Source organism: Colias eurytheme, chromosome 24, assembly GCF_061535395.1.
Source record: "Colias eurytheme isolate Ceu_HAF_F1 chromosome 24, ilColEury1 Martin Lab GWU primary, whole genome shotgun sequence".
Taxonomy (NCBI): domain Eukaryota; kingdom Metazoa; phylum Arthropoda; class Insecta; order Lepidoptera; family Pieridae; genus Colias; species Colias eurytheme.
In genome coordinates this window covers 455,515-475,081 of record NC_143003.1, presented here as the reverse complement: position 1 = coordinate 475,081, position 19,567 = coordinate 455,515, and the positions used below count along the sequence as shown (strand labels likewise).

At 32.3% G+C, this 19,567-nt stretch overlaps 3 protein-coding genes across 6 annotated transcripts in view; 2 read left to right on the top strand and 1 right to left on the bottom strand.

Moving 5' to 3' along the window:
- Nucleotides 1-6,259, top strand: part of sv (paired box protein shaven) — an 81,967-nt gene extending 75,708 nt beyond the window's left edge. For 2 of the 4 annotated variants that reach the window (XM_090115986.1, XM_090115984.1), the window contains exons 10-12: nt 2,321-2,455; nt 4,069-4,177; nt 5,869-6,259. In XM_090115986.1, coding sequence (XP_089972112.1) covers nt 2,321-2,455; nt 4,069-4,177; nt 5,869 — 245 coding nt within the window. In that variant the 3' untranslated portion in view covers nt 5,870-6,259. Of the gene's footprint in view, nt 1-2,320; nt 2,456-4,068; nt 4,182-5,868 lie in introns of those variants that run through there. The other 2 variants (XM_090115987.1, XM_090115985.1) reach the window with 2 other exon arrangements.
- Nucleotides 6,260-11,179: 4,920 nt separating this feature from the next.
- Nucleotides 11,180-11,602, top strand: LOC149897839 (uncharacterized). The gene has a single exon (XM_090115873.1). It carries the CDS (start codon nt 11,180-11,182, stop codon nt 11,600-11,602), a length of 423 nt encoding a protein of 140 aa, XP_089971999.1.
- A 2,230-nt stretch (nt 11,603-13,832) lies between these two features.
- The window catches only part of LOC149897838 (muscle calcium channel subunit alpha-1-like), a 57,851-nt gene continuing 52,116 nt past the window's right edge, over nt 13,833-19,567 (bottom strand). The window contains exons 43-49 of the mRNA XM_090115932.1: nt 19,488-19,563; nt 18,912-19,004; nt 17,779-17,819; nt 16,643-16,719; nt 15,681-15,787; nt 14,952-15,018; nt 13,833-14,546 (exon numbers count right to left, since the gene is read on the bottom strand). Coding sequence (XP_089972058.1) covers nt 14,481-14,546; nt 14,952-15,018; nt 15,681-15,787; nt 16,643-16,719; nt 17,779-17,819; nt 18,912-19,004; nt 19,488-19,563 — 527 coding nt within the window. The 3' untranslated portion in view covers nt 13,833-14,480. The remainder of the gene's footprint in view (nt 14,547-14,951; nt 15,019-15,680; nt 15,788-16,642; nt 16,720-17,778; nt 17,820-18,911; nt 19,005-19,487; nt 19,564-19,567) is intronic.

Genomic DNA, 19,567 nt, shown 5'->3' with positions numbered 1-19,567 from the left:
TGTTATGATTAATATAGAACTTCTAAGTCTTAACTTACTTAACTTAAAAATATTTTTTCTAAATCCTCCTTTCACTAAAAGCTTAACAAAACCACATAACATATATCGATCTACACAAAACTGATATTATAATTAATAATTCCCACGTATAAGTGGAATACATCTGATTGAGATCACCGCAATCCAATGGCGTCGAATTACAAGTACTATGGGAAACTATTGACGGCTTATTAAGTTTCATAAGGCTTAATTTAGTGGTTAGAGGATTATAGGATACAGATTATAAGGAACAAGGCTCAGGTTGTGTTAGAATAAATACTGGAAAAATGATAAAATTCGTACCGACATAAAAATAAATATTTCAGGACATTTTTCAAACACGGCACTATCTGATCTCATACTAAGCTTTTCGCTTGTGTTATGGAAATCAAACGGCTGATAAACATACATACTTTATAATTTTAAATACATATTTATATAGATAATTAACACCCAGACACAGAGCAAACTTCAATATTCATCACACAAATATTTGCCAACCACCAACCCAACCCACAACCTCTGGCTTGGAAGGCAGGGTCACTTACTATATAAACATTATTGTAAAATATAATATGTCAAATGATTTCAATGAAAACAATTTGCAGCTTTTCATTTCCTTTGAAATAATTCAGTACTTGACATTTAAATACCAACGCGAGTGACATAAGAGCGGTAACTTCGACTTCACACTACAAAAAACCTTTTAACTTCATATACCATATACATTAAAATATAGTGGTATTAAAAAAGTTACTACTAACTACTACTATGAAAATATATACAGTCGATTTGTAATAAGAAATCATGTTGTTCTTAATTATAACGATATTATATTTAGCGGTAATTAACGTAATCACTACATAGTATAAAGCAAAGTCGCTTTCTCTGTCCCTGTGTCCCTTTGTATGCTTAAATCTTTAAAACTACCCAACGGATTGATGCAGTTTTTTTTAATAGATAGAGTGATTCAAGAGTAAGGTTTAAGTATATAATTTATTTGGTTTTAGGCAAAGCGGGTGAAGCCGCGGGCGGTAAGCTAGTTTTATATAAATTATATATATCTGCGACTGCCCCACAATGATACATTGAAAAAGATAGAAAGATATATCTGTAGTTTCAAAATAGTCACATAAAACCCATACTATAACACTAGATTAAACTCAATCGAAAAAAACAAAAAAACAAGCCAATCAACTATCAGAATAATAGTCCTGTGCCGATATTTATTTGATCGCATTTTCCAACGATAGCTATAAATCCATCGACTTTGATTCATCACTTCCCGATATCTATTTTAATATTCACTATGATATATCGTGTTTAGCATTAATGACTTGAGTTACTTTCGAATTCAATTATTTTGTGGTATAAATGTGCAATTGTTTTTTTTTTCTGATGATTTAGTGCGTGAGCAAGACAAATGATTTTGATTGTAAATCTACTTTTTCAAACTAGAGGGACGTAGCTTAAAAATATATCTCATTTTTCGGCAGTTGCTTAAAACCTGTGCTTAAAACCTTATGAAATGTTAATCAAAGGTGTCAATCGTAATATGTAACATGTTGATGTTGTCGATTTTACTACAAATTGCTAACAATTTAGAATTGAACGTGTAATAAATTGTTTTTACTGATACATTTGTTTTGTGACTTTTTTGTAATGGATATGGAAATTGTAATTGTAGTTCTAGTATGTAGTCACAGAATGAGGTTTACAACAAAATTTATCTAATGTATGGGAGGTGAAATATGAGATGAATATTTCCTCCAGTTTCAAGATTTTTATTTGTAGAGGGGACATAATCTATAATATAAAAATGAATCCCAAAATGTGTTGGTAAGCGCATAACTTGAGAACGGCTGAACCGATTTCGTTAATTCTTTTTTTATTATAAGTATTCCTTGAAGTAGGGAGGATGGTTCTTACGTAGAGAAAACGTAAATATGTACCACGGGCGAAGCCGGGGCGGACTGCTAGTTGTAATTAAAATTACTGTTTTGTTATTATGTTTCTAAAAGTTTACATTTGAGAATTTAATATTAGATATGTACTTATGTGTCAAGAAAAAACAATGTTGTAGAAGGAGCTTTCGCATTCATAGCCAAGTAAATATTCAAGTAAATTTTAAGAAATGGGTTTAAAAATTTCAAGTATAATAATTATTTTACTTGAAATTTTTATTATAAATTAGGTTATATTATTTTATTTATATCATAGTATTTTATTTTATTGTGTGTTTGTTCCATAAGTTATTTAGAATTATATCTGTCCCCAATAGCGGGCACAAACGACTCGACGGGGTCGGCCGCGGGCCCCGGCGAGCCGCCGTCCGCAGCGGGCAGCCCGGACGCCGCGGCGCTCGTCGTGCTGCAGCCGCCCGCGCCGCCTTACCCGCCTTACGCGCATTATGATGGTGAGTAGTTAGTAGTACTTAGTAGTGGTGACTGGTGGTAGTAGAAGTGGTAATGCTTGTATATAAGTCGGAAAAATTCGTCGTTTTTTCAGTGAAAATCTTGTTCTTTAAGCTCACATCGCGTCCGCGTCGTGGTCACAGTAAAACGACCACATTGCGAAATTCATTTTATGGCTCTAATGAAAAAATATAAAAGCCTTGACGCGTTCTGTACCTTGATTTTAACTCAGATATAGAAGAAAAAAATGATGTTTTTTTTCTATTTTATGTAAAAGAGAAAAATTTTAAGTATTTATGTCTTATTACAACGTAATTATAACTCACCGACCTTTAAAAATATAATAAATTTGAAGCAAAATTTGCCATGTTGAATCGATTTATGTTTTGATCTATTTAAATGCACCTAATTATCTGCCATTCGCACCTTATAAAATGGAGATTCAATACATTTACGACTTACAAATTAAAGGCTCAGTAAGTCAAGTCCAGCTAAATCTTTATTCCTACATCCATAGTGATCCATCCACATACATTAACAGCATAACCCATCATCCAATTAAACACAACCAAACCAATTACCATGCATCCAACAAAGAGCGACCGCATCATCCAATTAATCCATCCGAGCCACGCCCAAAATATAATATTTACAGCGCTTTGAAGTCACAACGCGCCGCTTCGTTACTTGCGCAGACAAAGCCGTATGGTTCCCCTCCAAATTATTTGCATAGCCCCGAATGAGCTATTAAACACCCCCTCCCGCTAAGCAGATTGCGGTAGATTAAAGACCAAACGTCACATCACTGAAAACACGATCTTATTCCCATAAAACAAGGTCTACAATCGTGTAGAGTTCATATCCATCGCCACAGTAAAGTGTGGGGGGAGGAAAATTGGATTTCCTTTGAGTGCTTGAGTAGTGCTCGAGTCTGGAGTCACTTTTTTGTGATTTCTGTTGTCGCTCCTAATTCTTTCATTGTTTTTGTGAATCGCAAATGATGGTTTGGTTTGCCGGCTCGTGTTTAACGTTGAGTGTTATTTAATTTGTTACTTTGAGATTCAGACGTATTATTATGCTTTTTCTTTTTGTCTTCTTTAATTTTACATATTCTCTGTTTTTATAAATTTCGATATCTAAGAACAATGCAATACATTGATATATTGTACAGACTACAGATCATGTACAGACGAACATTATATTAATGAGATATACTCAACGTGGATAGATGCATGGATATATTATGCCAATTTAAAATTGTTTTACCTTTCACATAATAGATTTAACTTTGAATTTTCATAAGAAAACTAGACGGCATATCTATAATAATTGTGTAAAAGCTATTTATTAGAGAGGACCGTTACCTGCCCAAATTTTCTTTTTCTCTAATAATATATATGTTACGGCTAAAGGTAGGTGAGAAGATAAACTTAAGATTAGCCGGCTAAACTTAGGTTTATCTTCGACGAGGTGTTAATGTTAGTTCGTTCTATCTTTACTTGGCTAAAAATGTAGAAGGAAATGGAAAAAAACAAAGCTCACATTACAAAGGGTGCTTACAACAAAAGTCCAGTTTTTAAAGAATCTAGTCCATAATATGAACTAATATTTCCAGGTACAGCGACTCTAGCGAGCGAGTACGCGTACGCGGCCCCGTACTCGCAGTACTCGCCGTACGGAGGACCCTACTCACATTCCGCGGCCACGGGACTTCTATCTAAGTGGTAATGATTGTTTTATATTATTTATTTAGTTATTTAACAATATATTAATTTATTAAAGACTATATAAATTTATAAAAAAACTGAAAAAGAAGAAAAGTATATAAGTAAGAATCTTTCTTTTCAATTAAGAATTTTCATTGTTGTCAAATGTCAAGGAATTGAAATAATATTTAGCATCTATTTATTCATTCATTTCAATTGCGTGTACATGTAGAAAAACATAAAAGTTGTGCTTAAAGATGAATGTAAAATGCACTTTTATCGTTAAGACCTGACCTCCTGTACCATTTTATCGAAACAGTGATTAATTAGGTTACCTACTAGATAAAATACTTAAAATATTTGCTTTCACATATTCTAGTTTACATAAACCTATTAAAACACTTCAAATAGAAAAATCACCTAACATTAAAATAAAGTTAACTTTTTCACATTTGAATACAACCAAAACAAATATCTCAAACAATAGTAACATCCAACAACAATGCTGCAACCCAACTTCATCTCCCGTTTTGCGTTATTAAGATGTAAATCGCGTCATTAGCGGAGGCTAACCAAGGCTCGCAAGGCTAAATGTTGAACAATTTGCCTCGAATACAAATGGCGGTGTGGCCGAAATAAATCTGCTCGTTTTATCACCGGCCTCGGACAGGTTATCGAGGTGTGCTCCAGGGATATGTGTTGGCGCCGGTGGTTTTCCTGATCGTTAACGATGAAAATTTATCGGCTAATTGTTATTTTTTTCGCGCACCTGACGCAGAGTTATGTGTTGATACCGATCGTTTGATACGCGAATTTAGATGTACAGGGAACTTGGTGTTTTACAGTTTAGACTGCAGAATGAATGTTAATTGAACAACGTGTAGTTAAACGATGTTATTCATAATTGGCTTTACTAAAAAATAAACGAATCTCAAATTCCCTTGTTATGCTTATTCAATTTAATAATAATCAGTAATCCTAAAATTCACCCAATATATCTACGAATCTGTGTCTAATAAGATATTTATTTCAACAAAAACTCGTTTCGCAAAAAAACTAAAACAGCCATTAAAACTAATTCCAATTGGAAACAGAAAGCGCAATCTATAAAAGCGAACTCTATCAAAGCAAAAAAACAATTCTTTCGCACATTTGTCGATCTACCCTTATCCCTCCCAGAGGACGGTAACAAAGGGCTTAAACCCTCGGGACCGGAGTAACTTATAGCGTTAGATTTAAGTGATTCTACTATCAGTTTTAAAGTTTCCAACTCGGGGGTCGAAGAGATTCAATATGTAGGAGCGATTTTGTCAAATCCGTGAATAATTGGTTCGATTATTATGATTTGTAGGCTTGTTATGTTTTAACGTTTTATATGTGTTGTCATCACATCATTTAAAATAAAAAAAACTCGGGATAAAATATCGTTTAGCTCACGATGCAAAAATGAAAATAATTAATCGTCAACATATGTTTTGTCTAAATAGAAAAGCAATTGTAGAAAATTATGTCAAAGAATAATATTTTTAACTTAAACTGTATCTCTAAGTGTTTCAAAATGGTAGATAAATTTTACCTATTCAATCAGTTTACAATCACTGTTTATGAATATCGAAACTAAACCTACCAAGTTTTTCAAAATTTCCATACAGATAAACATTAAATAAAATGCTTATTAATATTAATGCTTATTAATTAATTATTTTCAGATATCAACGGACGCCGTGCGAGCAATAGCTATCGGCGAGCCACAACGAAACTAAGTGATATGGACACTAATTAAAGTTAATGTGACAATTTTAGTTAACTACCTTTATCCATTCCTTTAGAACTCATTTATATTATAGATCATTGATTTATCAACTAATGGCAATTGTGATTATAAAATTATTTTGTGAGAGAGACAAATTGAGTCAATATTAATCAAAATTAAAAACCAGTGACAAAATTTTTATATACTTAAATCTATGACTTAACTACATGCATTATGAAAACAAACAAACAAATTGAACTTTAAATTAAAGTAATAAAAAACTGCATGTTTTTAAGCCTTGTCAAATTCTACTAAAGGTAGATATTTGACTAGATAGAGATGTGATAGTGTTCAAATTTTTAATATTGATACTACTAGATCAAGAGCCCACGACGGCCAGACTTTCCTTTCTTTCGGAAAGTTGAAAGTTTCTCTGTATATGTCTCCTATACAGATAAGAACGACCAGCGACTATCAAGTTTGGGTTGTGGTTACTTTGGCAGGAAACAGGTAGTGAAGGTGTATAAAATTGTACCTAACTTTCATTATAGTTTAAAAGCTAAATTTTATATATGTTACTTGGGGACCTATAAAAAGACATTACCTTAAGAGCCAGACAGTTTTCATGGTTCTTACATCTAGCCAGACACATTTAAAAAATAACTAACATATCATCAAATTCACATAACTACCTAAAAGCGTAACAAATATGAAATAACCCACTAAAACATTAGTTAACTATAATTATTAAAAAAATAAAAGTATAATATATAAGTAATAAAGTTATTACTTATCTTTTATGGGGGTTTATGTTGATGAAATTTCACGTATCTCGATGACACAATAAAAAAGTCATCGGGATACGTGAAATTCCATCAACATAAGTCTAAGTAAAAGATAAGTAATAACTTTATTACTTATATATTATACTTTTATTTTTTTAATAATTATAGTTAACTAATGTTTTTAGTGGGTTATTTCATATTTGTTACGCTTTTAGGTAGTTATGTGAATTTGATGATATGTTAGTTATTTTTTAAATGTGTCTGGCTAGATGTAAGAACCATGAAAACTGTCTGGCTCTTAAGGTAATGTCTTTTTATAGGTCCCCAAGTAACATATATAAAATTTAGCTTTTAAACTATAATGAAAGTTAGGTACAATTTTATACACCCTTACTACCTGTTTCCTGCCAAAGTAACCACAACCCAGACTTGATAATCGCTAGTCGTTCTTATCTGTATCGGAGACATATACAGAGAAACTTTCAACTTTCCGAAAGAAAGGAAAGTCTGGCCGTCGTGGGCTCTTATATTATACATAATATAACATGAATTCAGTTTCTCAATTGAGATAACCTTCAAACACATAACCATTAGTTGTTACATCAATATAATAGACAAATAATGTACAATTCGATATGTTTAATTCATTTGTATTCGTTTTATGGCGGTCAGTAGCTTGTTTGCTTTCTCTGTCTAGATTTAACATTATACTCATTAATATTTAGTTAAATTTCAAACGAGAGAGCCAAAGTTATCATCAATGTAAATAAATTAATGATAAATGTTTTATCATTTTATCATTGATAGTTTAGATTTTTCGTTTACCTCATAGTAACAAAATATTTGCGATGGTGTAAGATCGGTAAAGAGATTGACTTTCACAAAGTTTTTATTATCTTCCCAGTGAAAAATCTATAAATCTTTAGTTTATCTAAAGAAAAATAAAATACTTAAAAGTTTAGTTTGAACTCTATCTGGTCTTACTCCAATATTTTTCTTTAAGCTGTCTTAGCACAAGTAATCTATATATCAACTGTTTATATAAGTTAACTTATTTTTATATTGTTATATATAAGTACATAAGCTGAACAAATTAATATATGAGTCAAATAAGTGTAGATTTTCTTGAAATTACAATGAGATTATGTGTTTTCCCCTTTTTTAATTTTTTTATAAACATTAGCTTCTAGTTACGTTTGTATTGTTTTTAAAACATATTTATTTACTTTGTTTCGAATGTTTTCCGTCCATTTTCATTTATTATTATTATTTGTAAATAATAATGAATTTATAGTGATAAAACTTCCGTTACGAATCATGGTGTATATATATATTATTATAATTAAAGATATATGTTTTGTTTCAAAAGTAAAGCATACAGTGTAGAGTTACGCCAAAGACAAATGATATCGTCTTTTCGCAAATCAGTTGTATTTTAGATCAATAAATAATAAAAGCAATAATTTATCGCCAAAGAGATATTGTGACTGACTTTCTTGGGCAATCTTCGTATTTTCTTTAGTATTGCATGTAATAATTCACAATGATAATTTCATTCAGTATTAGTGATTTACGTAGAATTTTCAAAGACACAACAACAGAATATTTTATCAATTAAACATAATATTAATCATTTATTTAAATTCTTTCTTATTACTAAATCCGTACAATTTTCATATTTTACCACTATTGCCCAAGAAAGTATAAATCTAAATATAATTTACTCATTTCTAACAAAATATTGTTTCCTATTTATGTTATGAACTCTTGATATTGCTTCAGAGCATATCTTTTAGTGATCAGGTAATATTATGGTTAAATATCATAGTTTTGTTTAATTTGTACTAAGTATATTTGTAAGGCAAACGCACCAGTACGAAATAAATGCATATGAGTTTATATAATTCAGTCTTTTCTTTTACCCATGTTAACCTTTATTTTTCAATAATATAGTTACTTTGTTCATAAACTAACCATCATCAGATTTTACTTTAGCAACATCTACTTATTCATTCATATCCTAGTATATCATGAAAGTGCTACAAAATTATGCAAATTAAATTTTTTTTTACTTAAAAATAGTAGGATACTCACGTATTTCGATTTAGAATATGAACACATTTCGTCTTCTAAACTTTTTTTTCGAAATCTCTTTGCTGTCAAATATTGAAATCAAATAAATGATTGTCAACCAGATTTATAATTATCAAAATGACACATTAACTTAAAAATGTTTCAACAATAGCAAAATTTTTGTAAAAATCAGTGCATGAAATAAAAATAAAATATGATCAACGCTACTTAAATTATTATGTATTATGATCCCACACTTCATATCCTTTGAAGACTTTGAAGGATCCTCACAATCTCCTTCGCTTTGTGATAAAGATACGCAAACGAGTGTAACTATCGTACGTGATTCTACGGAATATATTTCGCCACAACATAAATCCCGAAAATCAATAAAAGGATGTGAAATAGACGAGAAATCTAACGTAAAGGAATCGAATTCTCTTACAATATTAAAAACCGTGCTTTCTGAACGTTACAGTTATTGCCAAGAAGTGTTACGTCCGTATCTGGAGAAATTTTCGAATAATTCAAACTATATCGAAGCTAAAAATGATTTTGTAGTTGTCGCTGCAGATAAAAATATTGGCCATGCACAATCTTGTAAAATAATTTGTCCCGAGGAAAAAGCTATGAGTCCTAGAGATACACATGATAGAAGTAGATGTAGACCGAAAAATGAACCAGAAGCGAGTTGTTCAGTGAGCGCAGAGTGTCCTGATGAACCGTTAAAATCTGACACTTGCTGCTGCTGTAATAACGAACCGCCTTGCGTTCAGCGACCAAAATGTCCCCCGCCTATGACCGAATGCGAAAGGAAACCAAATATTTGCGATAAGACTATGAAAGAAGCGAATGAATGCAAACTAAAGAAGTGTGTCACACAGTGTGTTCGGGACACAGTTAAAACGATTAAAAGAGATCAAAGCCACTGTGAAACTGTAATCGGATACATACCCTCTAAAGATCCTAGTGACAAAACGATATTCTATCCATTTAACAGAGTCAAGGAAAGAGGCTCATTGGATTGTCCACTTAAGAAAAGTAGTGTTCAAGAAAAACTTGAATCCAGTAGTGCGACATTAGCAAACATGACGGGCGCAGTAGGCAGTTTTATTTGTAAGATGTATAATAAAACAAAAGAGGTTGTAGGTCTTGCCGCAACAAACAGTTGCAAACATCTAGGCCTCACCAATGACGAAACACACGCGCAAGATACTGAGTCAAATGAGTCTTGCTGCAAACGATCAAAGAAAAAGAAGTGTTCAGCAACCAAATGTCTATTTGAAAGTAACGATGATAATGTGAAAACCGAATTGACTGATAACAAAATAGATAATGTTGGTACAAGTACAGACATTTTCCAAACAGCGTCACAAGTAGTTGAACAAATTTATATTAAAGTTAGCGAATCCGTTTCTTCATTAGGCGACAGTTTTAGAATGGAGAATTTACTCGATATCGTGACGTTTCCAAAGCCCGATAGGAGTTCTAAATACGACGTGCCCACACCACCTCCTACACCGCCTAAAGTGGCTCATATTCCAGCTCCAACACCACCGAAACAATTATCACAAGACCAAATAACTCCAGTTCATAGTGGTGTAGTTAAATCAGTAGCCAATAAAATTTGCTCAATATTTAGATACGGAAAGAAGGGATCAGCAACTAGTGTAGCATCTGAACCGGCTAATAATGAAACTCCAAATGAAGAAGGTTTTGAGATACCAGATGAATGCGAAAGATAAGATGTTTTATCGTAAATTTACCCATAGGTATTGTTAGACAAATAGTTCGTTACTGAATAAAATATTATATACGTATTTCAAATTTTTGTTTGAATGTTCTATACGCTAAAAAAAGATAAAACCTTGATCAACATCAATAGATTTTTTTTATACTGAGTACCTTATAAATTATGAAATATAGCGTTTGTTTTATTGAATTAAGTATAAAACTATGAATATATTTTCAGGTAAGTACCTATTGCATAGCTACATGATTTTTATAAATTAGCAGTAAGTAGGTACCCAGTAAAAGCTTAGAAGATACGGGTTTAAAATTTTCGGAAAGTTTCAGTTTAGTTGAGTAAAAACAAATTCATCAAAATCCGTCCAGTTGTTTTTGCGTACGTTTTGTAAAGGAGTATGTACATCTTTACATAATAATATTTTTTTCTATTATATGAAAAGTTAAATAGTAAATACTTAAGTAAATAGTAGTGTGTATTATTAGTAGTTTGTTATTAGTTCTTATTGTAAACTATTTGGTGGAATTCAATAAAAAATAAACAACAAAATAAGAAGATTTAATTCAGACATATACCTACTGACGTGGATGTCACGGCTCTGGCAACTAACTTGCAACTAACCATCCAAAATTAAAACCCCAAAATGGATCCGTAAACTGAAAATGTTCATAAAAAAATGTACCATCGAACCAGTCCCCGAGCCTCCACCACCGGACCCATGTAAGCTCCAACGCATCAGACAGAAGCAGAAAGCAGGTATCAAAATATGTCCACCAAAACCGATTATACAGCCAGAGCCGCCACCGCCGTGCCTGGCCATCTGTATAGAAAAGATTAAAAACCCGCCTTACACAGTCTCTGATCGGCCAGTAGTTTGTGTCGTAGAACGCGAGAAAACAGGCACAGCTAGGTGTGACGCAATCGAGGACTTATCAGCCGCACATCAGGACCCCCCGCACCCTTGCCAGAAGCAACCCCCGCCCCCTCCTCCACCTCCTCCGCCACCCCCCGACCCCTGCGAAGAACAGAAACGAAAACAACGCCTAGCCGCTTGTAAAGAAAAGTACAGACGATACTACGAATGATGGACAGGACTACAGACGCTAGACCTTCGAAGGTAGACACACACATAGATAGATTCAGAGACGTTTTAAACAAGGAAACGGAGACAGATTTCATAAATACGCGAAAGCTCGCAATCAATTCGCCGATCATCTCGGACTCGCCGTATGAATCGTCTCAAGATATAGATAGAAAAATATTTGATTTAGAAAACCTGATCAAGCGTTTGCAAGAAGATATTTTAGAAATGTATAATAATGCGGATAAAACGGAGCCTGAAGTAAATATATCTGAAGATGGTTCTAAAGATTTAGAAGATTCTGGAACTACGAGTCATGTATATCCTCTTATGATAGCAGATATGGATTACCCTTTGGCAGAAAAATCTCGAAGTTTCGAGAACAAACGAGAAGATTTAGTGAATTATACACATTCTGGGGAAGTGGCTGAAACTTTTTCTGTTATTAGACGAAATTTCGCTATTCTGTGGGATGATGATGATGAAATTAGTAATATCATTGCTAAGGATAGTACGAAACCAGATGAAGTTATTGAGGACGAAAATAAGACTTGATGCGACTGGTAAAATATTTCTATGATGCTTATTTCTGCATAGTAACACATTTCTTGCTATCTTTAAATCTATAGGTAAGTTAATAAAACACCTATTTTGGAAATAAAAGAAATTATTGTTTTAAAATGTTTTATTTTCCTGGATAACAATTATTATATAATATTCATACAAAATACACGATTTATTAAAATACAACACTTAAATACAAGCACTTCATGACTAGTTTTATTAATTTCAAAGATCTAATCGTTTTTAAATACGATTTATTTCATAAAACGGTTACAAACCTGACGAACAAATATTTTGGAAAACCGTGGAGTAGCCATTATTATAATTAACCTTTAACCAGTGACGTGAAAAATGTATAACACTATACGGGACATGACGTCTGACAGACTACTACTTTCAAAGTAAATTTTAGGCATAAAATGTAATATGTACGTATCAAAATTGTGTTGATATTTAACCATCGGTATGTAATAAAAGACACAAAACTAAATACAATCAGCTTTTATTATAAAATTAAAGAAAAAACAGTCATTAACTCTATCTAGTACTATTCAGCCTTAATTGACTTGAGATCTCCATTTTAGCCTTTTAATTGACAAAACACAAGTAACATTTGAAATTTAACATTTTTTACTTAAAATCTAATCAATAAAGAAACGAAAGAACAAAACAGCACTTCTGAAAACAAAAATATAAAAAATTTGACAACCGCTCAACTTTATATAAATCACTGGCAATTTTTGCATAGGGGGCGAGAACATTGCAAGCAAACGGGATTAGAACACCCGACACACGTGTAAATTGTCATTCTGTGTAGTTTAGGTGGACAAACCCTACATGCTCTTCGTTTACCCTGACTTGGCTCATGACTTTGGTCACCTTCTTCGATCATATCATCCCCCAGAACTCGCTTTATCACTAGTCGTAACTCCCTTGGTAATTGACTGCTGATGACACGTCTTTGCATATGTGGTTTCACTAGCGAACGGGCTAATGACTTCAAAAAATCACCTCTATCGGCAACCTTAGGTTGATACATGTTGTATAATATATAGGCGTTCATGCCGCTCAAATCAATAATGCGGTGGAATAAAACCATTGGCCACCTTCTCGTTCGGCGGCTGCTGGAATAATTGGAGCACTTTTTATCAGCTTCGTCTACACCACCTTTGGTTGCATTGTAATAAAGAATAATTTCAGGCTTTTTAGTATCCTCATCAACTTCGTTGTTGTGATGCATTGAAGACACAAATATCACAGCTCTATTTTTTTTGGGTACGTACGAGCACAGGGTCTTTTCTTTCGTGAAATCGTGAAACGTGATATTTTTTTTCATTGTACCCACATAAGCCAGTGAATTTGTGGCAGACAATTTACGTTTCCTCTGATTTTCCGCCATTTTGCACTGAAAAACAAAAAAATGGTTCAAAAAACATTTGTATGACAACTAGGGACATTTAGCCTGACAGACTCCTTTAGATTTTGTAAGTGTTTTTACTCACGTGTTTTACAACCGACGACAAGTCCGCCTCGTTCCCCGATCGTTTTAGCACTAAAACAGAGGCTACTGAGAAGCGGGGTCGCGGCAGGCGGGGGGAAGTGACCAATTCTGAGAATTTGTAAAACACGCGACGCCTGTGAGACTCCGCGTCACTAGTTAAAGGTTAAAAGACTACTGAAATAAATATCATTGATACATACTTTGGCACTTACTGTATATTTTTCACAATAATATAATATTATACATTAAATAGAGTACATACTTCATTGTTTTATAAATAAGGCACATCGCCATTTTCTTAAAATCTCTTAACTCAATAACAATCACGTTATATTTATATGCTTATAAATTTTAATATTTTTAAATAAACGCGTCGAATAATTTATTAGCCAATTATAACTTCCCTTCAAACAATTTAAATACAAAAATATAAATAGCGCATAGCATTAACTGTTACAGGACGGTAGCAACCTTGTAAAAAATGCATGAACATAAATGAAAAATTACACTCAATACTATGTATACATACATCTATATATTTCACAATTCCAAAGAATTTTTCATATAAAATTCCTAAAAATTTCAACTTATCTGTCAAAACAGCTTATTCCATAAAAATCCGTTACAAATAGCACAATTCCGTCAGATAAACAATATTTCCTATACGAATAAAACAACTATTTTACTTTAGATATATTTAAAACTATGTACAAAATCTCCAAACGCCCGAAGCTCGGCTGAAAGCTCAAAGCTACAAACCCACGTGGAGTCAACCGACGTGGGCGGAAAATGTCGCCAAAAAATATAAAAAAATGATTTATTTCACTGTGGGGGGCATGGCCGGCTGGTGGAAGGGATGGTACTGCCGTGAGAGTATACTTTCCTGGAAAAAATAACAAAAATTAAATATGAGATGTATGTAGGTATTGGTTAAAAACAGGTTTGGTCAGGATTGCCAAAATCTATAAATATTTAATTCATATGTAATTGTAATTGTAATAAATGTAATTTTATTTCAAAAACCCTTTGGACTTTAACTAACAGATAGCCAATTTAAAATCGAGAAAATAACCATGATTACTTATTACTTCTAACTAGCGGTCCGCCCCGGCTTCGCCCGTGGTACATATTTTGGAATAAAAGGTAGCCTATGTTCTTTCTCAGGGTCTAAAGATTGTCTGTGCCAAATTTCATCAAAATCGGTTAAGAGGTTTATGCGTGAAAACAATACATAATTACAAACTTTTCCTCTTAATAATATTAGTATAGATAGACCTTAGAAACTTACCACATCGCTGTGTATATTCGGATCCCTCATCATGTTGCGCTCTTGTAAAATTATTTGATTAGCGGCGCTGTGAAACAAAATTTATTTCAGAACATTAAACAATTATACATCCATTATTTATTTTTCGGTATCGAACTTGAATTTTTTTATGTACCTATTAGAAAAATTTGTGAGATATTGTGTTATTAATTCGTAAAGACTACAGACGTGAAAAACGATTGAACAATTTGGCTCAATACCCAATTCAACTTTATTATTGACTAGCGGTCCGCCCCGGCTTCACCCGTGGTACATATTTACGTTTTCTCTACATAAGAACCATCCTCGTACTTCAAGGAATATAATAAAAAAAAAATTATCGAAATCGGTTCAGCCGTTCTCGAGTTATGCGCTTACCAACACATTTTGCGTTTCATTTTTATATATAAGAAGATTAATCAACTATCAAACACTGCCAAAAACAGCATTATAACGGATTTAAATAAATACTAGTGGCCCGCCCCAGCTTCGCCCGTGGTACCTACATGTTTAAACTATCCTATCTCTCAAGTTGGATCGAACTGCACATGGTGTGCGAATTTTATTATAATCGGTTAAGTTGTTTAGGAGTCCATTGAGGACAAACATTGTGACACGAGATTTATATATATATATATATTATATAAGATAAGATAAGATAAAATCTGAAAAGAAATAGGGTAATAACAAAATAAATGTAAAACATCGTACGTGTCCATCTCCTCCTGCGAGAGGTCGAGCGCGTCCTGCATCTCGCGCGCGGTGCTCTGCAGGAACTCCGCGTCACAGTACTTGCCCAGACCTTGCTCGGTTAGCACCTGCGATATGCAATATGGGATCCCGAAATGTACGAGAAACTCCACTTTCGAAATATAGGATCTCGAAATGTAAGAGCGTATACGCACTATGCGGGTAGCCGCATTGCGGGTAGCCGTCCGGCTGACCGCAAGCACAATTATGTACGTAATATTCATTTCTATGCGCACTGTGCGGTCTGCGGTAGCCGCATAATGCGTATACGCTCTAAGAGAAACTCGAAATATAGGATCCAGAAATATAGGATCCAGAAATATAGGATCCAGAAATATAGCATCCAGAAAATATATAGAACTAGCTTTCCGCCCGCGTTTTCAAAGAAAAACCCGCATAGTTCCCGTTCCCGTGGGATTTCCGGGATAAAACCTAACCTATGTGTTAATCCAAGTTACCCTCTATATGTGTGCTAAATTTCATTGTTGTCGGTTCAGTAGTATTTGCGTGAAAGAGTAACAAACACACACACATCCTCAAAAACTTTCGCATTTATTATACTAGTAGGAATCCGGAAGTATACGATGCTGAATTCAAGAATTTCAAAATGTAGGATCCGAAAATACAGTATTTATCCCTAAATATAAAATCCTGAAAGTATATAATATAAGCTGATGCTTTTTCCGAAGAGAACGTTAAAATTATGTAATAAATACATAGATACAATAAATTAATTTAACCTATCTAAATATAGAGATTCGAAACTTCTTATAAATTTTATAAGGTAGGTACATATAATTGAAATGTGAAAGTGAAAACATTTTCTAAAATACCAGTATAAACACAAAGTTTTAAGATAGTATAAGTTTACACACTGACTTTACACAATACATTCAGTTTATTCTATTTTATATTAAACTCACCCGAGCTATAAGATTCTCCGCTGGATTGTCTACACAATAAGGCACGTTGTTTGTCTGTTTGGGCATATTGTCACGATCTGTTGTAAGTATAAAAAACATGTTTAAATTATTATTATTGTATAATGGTTCAAAAAACGCATATAAAAATTTTACACAAAAATCAAAACCAAACCAAAAAAATGAAATAATTTTTTTAAGGTAATTCATCTCCAATAATCGTTACTATTTACTCCAACAGAAGGGATAGGTATATTTTTTTCCTAAACGTAAAGACTAACATAGCGCAACCATTTTGTTATTTACTCGTAGAGCGTGCCAACATTATTTTAATACAAGCATTCATACATAATATAGATAAAGTATTAAAAAAAATGATTTTTGTCAGAGCTGTGGACCTAATTTAAAACCTTACATTTGAGTGCATCTATATTTTAAAAAATGGTTCGCAAAAAGGCATGCATATTTTATCGAAATCATCATCAGCCCATACTGTTAACTTTGAAGTTTCACATACAAAATATGATCCTACCTTTTATAAACTATAAATTGAATTATTAAAGTCGTTAAAACGTTTAAGCCAGGACTCCTGGATATAAACACTAGGCTATTTACTATCAGTCTTCAGGCAATCTTATCATATAATTTTCTAAAATGTAATCTTTGAGTTATAAGACCGAAGATATATTATTACAAATATACATAGATATACAATCTGCCAGCTTCCTTGATATTATATTATTTTTATTAAAGAAACAAAAATATAACTATTTATATAATATTTTTGTGTCTTTAACAAAAAGCGTAAGTATTATAACAGGAATGAGGAAACCTTTCTTTTCTTGCTTCGATAGAATAATGAACAATTTTTTTGCCATAATTTTAAAACGTTGACGAATATCTTGTCTAAATTATTACTTATTCCACATTGATTTTATTCGATCACATAGTAACTATGTACTTAAATATTTTGATTGCATAGATTTCCATAAAACATGCTTTTAAATCCATGCTTTAATACCTCAATCATGCACCATGCTTACATACCTATTTATCTACACTTTAAACAATTCTTACACATAATTGTTTAGTTATTTATAATAAATGCATGACACAATCAAAACACACTAAAAACTTACTGCTGTTTCTCATATTCTTCATAAGTTCGTTGGATGTTTTTCTGTAAACATTACCAAGTATTTTTATACTAATGCCATTTTATAAAATTGAATGAAAAAAGTGGTACCTAATAATTCAAACCGATAATTTTTATTTTGCTGAATTTATGAAGGTAACTTTTAATACGAGAAATAACTCCCACTATAATAATTATTATTATCTATACAATAATAATGCGTTTAAATTATAATATTGCTTCCATTCCCTAGAGTGCATTCTATTAATATAACGCCATCTATAACTTTTACTTATTTTGAGAACAAGGTTGGAGAAAGCTTTGAAAGCTCTTCCAACAAATATTTAATTCAATACCTAAACACTAGATGGCGCAATACTTAAAATATTTACGATAAATAGATGGCGCTTTTATACAATTCTTATTCGTATAATAGCTTTTGCACGCAAAATTCATTTGGCTCGGCATTAGTATAAAGATTCAAAACATGCAGATTATTTTAATGTGCCATGATTTTAAATACGACACCGATACAATATAGATAAATAATACTATTAAACATATATTTATTGATCTACTACCAATAAAATATTATAAAGCTTTTTCTCTCAGTAAATACATTTTTGTGAGCAACAACGAAGTTACAATTAAAAAGCACTGTAAGCTTGATTGTTCAGACAATCTTTTTGTGCGGTAATGAAATTGTTGCCGTTATTTTCAAAATGGTCTGACTTCATGATTGCCCACATTTGTAGATAAAATACATATTAATGTAATAAATATAAACTTAAGAGTTAAAAAATCACTTTTAATGAAATTTGATATCAATTAAACGAAATCTTGAGACTTATTTTGGAGCAAATGTTTTGAACTTTTGGAAACAAAGCACAAAAAAATTTAAGTAGAATTGCATCTTTGAACTAGTTAGTCCGATTTTGAGAAAACTTTTATTCCGGAAAAAAATGTAAATAACCTAAAAAAATATCTAACATAGAAGCCACATAATTTAGCTAGAAAATAAAAAGAGCTTAACATAGAAAAAGTCATATATTCGAACAATAGAAAATGCTAGACAGTAAAAAGAACTAAACAGGGAAAGTCACAGAATTTAACTAGATAATAGAACATAGAACTTACTCGATAACCCTAAAGATCCTCTCCGAGTCCTTTCCGTGAAGCAGCGGCTGCATTGCAATCTCTTCGTCACCATCGCTGTTTTCATCGTATTTACTGAGGAAATTATCAATTTAATATGACTTCTTCACTTTATAAATATTACAAATGCGAAAATTTGTATGTTTGTTTGTTTGTTACTGCACGCAAAAACTGCCGAATCGATTTTCATGAAATTTTGCAGATAGAGAGTAATTTGAATTACCATAGAGGATAGTTTTTATCTTCTTTGACGCCAGTGAAGCTGCGGGCGGAAAGTAAGTACGTAAAAAAACATGTTAAGAGCTATAATTTTTATTTGAATAAATATTACCTTAATTTTGATGTAATAAAGGTTTTTTATTTCATTTTCGTTTATTTTATTACCTTACCCCTGACTCGATACCTTATTTTTAGCGATAGTGCAACCTTTAATGCTTTTTTTCAATGGAATCTTATAACACAAATATATATTTTTTATGATAAATTTATGTTTCATTACGTATCTTTGTAAAAACTGTCTGTTTCTTCTTTTATTGTCTAATTTCGTCTATAACTTACTTCTCCTCTTCTGGTATCTTTCCATCCATACCAAGTTCCCTCTGCATCATCATGCTTAGAGTCATGTTCTTGTCACCTAC